This window comes from Numenius arquata, chromosome 7 (assembly GCF_964106895.1).
Source record: "Numenius arquata chromosome 7, bNumArq3.hap1.1, whole genome shotgun sequence".
Taxonomy (NCBI): Eukaryota; Metazoa; Chordata; class Aves; order Charadriiformes; family Scolopacidae; genus Numenius; species Numenius arquata.
The window spans coordinates 12,083,822-12,089,880 of NC_133582.1; the positions used below are offsets into that span (position 1 = coordinate 12,083,822).

The 6,059-nt window shown below is 34.3% G+C and overlaps 1 protein-coding gene across 1 annotated transcript in view; it reads left to right on the plus strand.

Moving 5' to 3' along the window:
* The window catches only part of GRIK2 (glutamate ionotropic receptor kainate type subunit 2), a 373,275-nt gene extending 368,168 nt beyond the window's left edge, over positions 1-5,107 (plus strand). Inside the window, exon 16 of the mRNA XM_074150299.1 lies at positions 4,943-5,107. Within this exon, the coding sequence (XP_074006400.1) occupies positions 4,943-5,107 (165 nt within the window). The remainder of the gene's footprint in view (positions 1-4,942) is intronic.
* Positions 5,108-6,059: the final 952 nt, after the last annotated feature.

Here is a 6,059-nt window from a genome sequence, read left to right on the forward strand (position 1 = left end):
TAAAACACATTGAATATTATTCACTTAAATCAGAATGTTATGAGTGGTGGAGGCATGCCATTCCTGTCTTCCTGTTACTCTTTTTAGAGTTTTGCTTTTGTTAAAAAAGCAAACTTTTTGTTAAAAGTTTTGCTTTTGTTAAAAGTTATATCTATGGTGATAGTCTTATAATTCTGTGTCTAACAAATGCTGACAAAAGATTTCTAAGTAACTTTCTAAATTCCTATAAAGCAATATAATGAAAAGTTTAAATATTATCTAGCTTTCATATTAATACATACATGCAAGGATACATTTTTTCCTCAGGCAGTAAAACCAGGCACAAACTGTCTAAATAGATTGTAAACAGTGGTAACATTTTGCAAAATTATTATCTTGATTCTACATGACTTGTGAGCTGTCAACTGCGGCAAAGAATGAAGGAGTTATCAGTTACTTCTTTACTCTTCTTAAGGAGATGAGATTTTTAAAAATTGCTTTGTGTCAAACGGCTAAGAACTACAGTTCTGATTAATTAATTTGTTTCTTTTTTACACTTGAACTCTCCACTTAGAAGTGCTGCTCTTTTTCTAACATCTTATAGTGATTGTTTTGCTGCAACAGCATCACTTAAATGCACTATTGTTTAGAGAGGTGTATGTCTGCCTTCAGCTCTTCTACTATTTGATTACATCTAAGATGACTTGGAGGCAGCATTTACTTTCTGGTAAATTTTAGGAAGATAATTTACAATTTTGTAAGAGTTGGTAAAAAATCAATAATAACTGATGTTCTCATAACATGCCTGCAGTGTGGAAGGTAAGTTGGGGGCAAAAGGTTATTTTCCTTGAATTAAATGGAGAGTCTTGTAATATATACTAAAAGCGTTCAATTTCAGGATGGACAACAGTGTTGAAATATAGCCTATAAGTTCTGTAAATATTTCACTGATTTTCCCTAACAATCTGAATGGTCAATTGAACTCAGAATTGACACATTGGATTACATTTTCTAAAATCATATCTGAAAATGTAATTTATCTGCCATAAAAAAAAATGATTCCAGAGCTTCTTCTTTTTCTCATGTCTTATTATTCCAAAAATTGCATCCTAACAGTGAAAGAACACAAAGTTTAACTGTACGGAAAATGGAGACCTTACACAGACTGGAACTGAAACGAGACAAGAATTTCTATTTAAAAAAAAAGGTCAAACACAAGTTAATCCTTTGTAAACCTTTATTGAACATGATTTTGCAATATGTGGGAAAACTCTTCCTCGTGTTTCTCAGATAGAACCCAAAGAAGAACAGGATTCTGGTCATGACAACCCAAAGAAGAATAGGATCCTGGTTACGAACTTCTACATATCCTTGAATTAATCTTTCTTAGAATACATGACTATTTCAGTGAATGATATTTACAAAAAAAAAAAAGTAATATTTCTCTTATTCAGTGTTCAGTTACCAAAATAATGGTATTGTCTGGGAGCTAATGCTGTTCACTCTTTTCTGACATTTTATATTTTAAAATAAATAGCATGCATAAAAAAATAAAAACCTTTGTAAATTAATTAATTAAATAATATTTTAATACAATATGTAGACATAAGTTTCCATGAACTTAATTTATTCAAAATCATTTGAAAACACAGAATGGAAGAATTTTCTAGATAAAATAACTACCTCAAAATTATGTTAACTGCCTTTTTAAGACTGTCAGTCTTGACAATATTTCTCATTTAATGAGTTTTAAGATCCAGGTAAAATTCTCAGATAAAATGTCTTGGAAAATTCCTTGAGATATAATTTTCTCATTTTTAGGCTATTTCAGAATATTGGCATTAAGTGAATGTATCTTTTTACCTCTTGGCTATTGATTGTAATCCTATTCCTAATATTATTACCTAAAAATTTACACCCTTTGGTAAGTGTTTGCAGATCTTTGCAAAAGGTTTTGCTGGATTGATGCATCTTGAAAAGTATTCACTCTGTTTTGGAAGTCATTAGATGTCTTGGTAAAAAAGACAAGGGACACAATCTTGAAACTGTTAAATGCTAATGCACCATTTTTAAATTTAGAAGGATTATGTTCCTCAGAATGTTTCAGTTAGGTCTTTGATTCCAGAGATGAGAGCCATGTAATGGCTGGAGGTGGTGTAACACTGAGAGTTGCAGCACTTACTCCTTAATGGATTCCCTGTGAAATTCCTAAGTTATGTGTTAGATTCCCCACATAGTGAAAATGCCAAGATCTGCAAGCTTTAGCAATTTAGCCTGTAAGCCATTTGGGACTAATAAATTAAATCTTGCTCTTTTGAAAGATTTCAGGGCTAATTTCAGATTAATAATCATAACTGCAGTTCTGATGTTAAGCAGCAACACTCTTCAAAAAAGAGAAAGTCTAAGTGAATTGAATCTTTTCTTTCAAAGTACAGCTAGATAAGAAGGAGGTGCTGTTTCCTGCTTTCTACACAATGCTAAGCAAAGATACCTTATGCATGAAGATCTGACATATTACAGCTCAGACCATTCAATTAAAAAGAGATTGTTAATGTGTCCATTTCAGAAGTCATTCTATGTAGCCAGACAGAAATGACAAATTTTGTCTTGAACTTTGGCATCTGAAGGATTTGTGCTTGACTCTGCACCAGAGAGATATACCTCTCTCTATTTTGGATTCACAATTTAAACTTTTCTTACGTATAGGTGGCTAAACCCTTTCTATCATAAGTTGAGTAGGTGTCACACCTTTATTTCAAACTGCAGCAGGAGAAAGAATGTTTGAAAGTAAGAGTATCAGAACCGGAGTAAGATTAACCTTTCCTTCCCACCTGCCTATTCCCTTACTCATGCAAAGCATTAGAGAAGAGGACATTTGTTCAAGATTTGAGGGGTTCAGGTTCAGTTTTAACCCATGACTAAGACAACTCATGTTTGCACTCTTTTGCACTAAACTGAATTTTACATAAAAATATTGAAGTCATCACTGAAACAGGAGCTACCACTGAAGCCTTTTCTCTGCCACTGTATGCTCTAATCCCTAATCTACAGAACAGCTCACGCTCTCCCTCTCTCTACCACTCTGCCTCTGTTAAGTGTTTCCATGAAAAGTGGAACAGGATAAGTAGGTGGAAACTACAAATGTTTTTACCTTGAAATGGTCGAATACATGTAAGATACAGCTCCTTGCTGAGACACTGAAGTTTAAATCTCTTCTGGCAGAAGACACTATTGGATTGACACTCTCAAATGTGTCTCACATTCAGCTCTAATGCTCCAGCTGACAAATGGCCGCACAGAAGAAAGTTGTAATGTTTGCCACATTCCTTCTTTAGAAGTTACCACTTTTTTTTTAAGAACTATATTTATTAGGCCCTTTCAGAGCACACCTGCTGAATTGATGGCCTTATGCATGGAGAATTTGAATGTGAATTCTGATGGATCCAGGACGAAGCCAAGCACCGATGTGTTTAACAGAATTTCTACTGACTATTGCCAAAAGTTTAATGTGGAAAACTGAGTGTCTTATTGTTCAGAGTGCCTTCAGCCCTGGAGGCTGGAAGCCTATTGCAGATTTTGATAGACACAGTTTCAATTTAGGCTCCCAAAGAAGTAAGTAGGGTGAAGTGCTTAGATATTTTCTGGATCTATTGTCCAAGCTCCAGGTTTGTATGAATACAAACAGTTTATAAATAAAGCTGAGTTCTTGATTTAGGAGATAAATTACGCAATTAAATATTGGCTGATGATATATCACTAATCACACAAAATCAAACTATGATCAAGAGATATTTACAGTAATTCTAGGTATTCTGTTGTTTTTGGTTTTTTTTCCTCTTCTTTTCCCAGATCATCTCCCTGAATTGGAGATTAATTATTAAGAAAGCAAAATACAAAAAGATAGATTATACCTCAAGTTTGCTTTGGATGAGAGCAATTGTCAGAGGCTTGTCGTAACATCTCAGGCTCTGGGATGTGTTATTGAGTTAATATATTTCTCCATTAGTTGGAATACATATAAGTGAAAGTATATGATGAGTGGTAAATTGACAGACCCCAAAACTGAGACTCCTCTTCCTTACTTTTGTATTTCATCAATACCCCAATTCTCACACTGGGGAGAGGCTAATTTAGCACACTATTAGCAGCTGAGAATTCAGTCAAACTGAGGGAATAAGGGAGATTTTATTTTACTTTTCAAATTTCTTGCACTGAAAAATGGTAAAAGGGGATCTAGCTTTTGTTGAAAACACGTTAATAAACTATTTTTCTCATCATATGTTCTGATAATATGAATAAAGATTGATTAACCGAATATTTTTTTGCAAATATATACTACACAAATGATAGTCTGTCATGAAAGAAGTGTTTAGATACAGAAGAAATTAAAAATAATGGAGTAGATATTTAAGTAATGCGTCTGCATTTTAATGGCATTTGAACATTAATGTAGGTAAACTTCCTACACTAAGGCTTGCTTTTTTGAGAAACATATACAAATGAAATTTTTAATATTATTTTATTCTTTTAATTATTTTCTATTATTATTTTGTATTATTTTATACAAATTAAAAATTATTATTTTGAAATATGGGCAGGGAGATTTTACTCAATATCTATGTGTTACATTCAGATGCTATTCAGTAATGCTAACCTGTGTTAACAGAACATCTGTTGGAAATATTTCTATATATCATATGCATCCATGGTCAGTAGCTGCCAGATAAAAAATTGTGGAGACAAGGTGGTTTTTTCACTGAGTCATCACAGCTTATAAGTCATTTTAATTATTATGTGATGCATATTTAAGAGAGAGCAATTTGTTATGAGCTCCAGGCTGAGACAAAGCAAATTTACAGGACTGACAAGGCTGTGCCCATAGAGTGAATCTGCTTCTAGACATTGCAGCTAGATATTTCTTATGGATTATTTTTTCTTCTTCTTCTTCTCTTCCCCTCTGTAGAGGTCCTTCTGTAGTGCCATGATAGAGGAGCTAAGGATGTCTCTGAAGTGTCAACGTCGATTAAAACACAAACCACAGGCCCCTGTTATTGTGAAAACAGAAGAAGTTATCAACATGCACACGTTTAACGACAGAAGGTTGCCGGGTAAAGAAACCATGGCATAGAGCTGGGAAGCCAAATACCCCAAGCACAAACTGTCGTCTTTTTTCCAAACAACCTTGCGAGAATGTTTCCTGTGGAAATATGCAACCTGTGCAAAATAAAATGAGTTACCTCATGCCGCTGTGTCTATGAACTAGAAACTCTGTGATCTCAGCAGTTGCAATGGCCAGACTCGAATCACAAGCATCATGGATCAACCAAGTTATGCAGGGTTACACTGTTTGTCATGGGTTTCCACCATTCTGAATGAATGAATGTTCCATGTGAGTTTTGTGGCTGGTTTCAAATGCAGTCTCAGTGAGAAATTACAGGTTCCTTTTGAAGTTCAACGGTTGCCAGGAGATGGAGAATAAATGTCCAAGATGATACTAACCACGGAAGGAGTCTAGTAAAAGTAATATCTCAGAACTGTAGTGGAACAAGAAACCATATGTTCTTCTGAACTTCCAAGCATAGAAGAGTTGGTAACTGCTGGTAGACTGAAACTACCATCTGGACAGGCGATATGAGCTTCCCGGATGGGAGAAATGTTAAAGAGAAGAAATATGAATCCCATGAATAGAAGGATATATATGAGGATGCTCACCTGCTTTTTGGACTGTCTGTGTCACTGAACTAAGTAAATAAATAATAATAATAATTAAAAAAAAAATCAGTAGCTTAAATTTTCCTGGGCTGGAACTTTGATCTAAAAAAAACCAACCAAACAAAATTCCATAATTTTGACCCAATTTTTAGATGAATGAAAGTTTCCTTAGTACAAAGGAATGTATCTTACAACCTTTAGATATAAGCAATTACTTTTTTTCTTTAATTGTGAAAAGAGGGAGGGGGGTGGGAAGCAGTGTATTTCACACATTGAGGGCTTGCATTTTAGCCTGAATGGGTTTTGAAACCCTTGTTCCTGCTACTTATTGAACTCAATGGAGCCTGTGCAATTCTCACTAATATTGG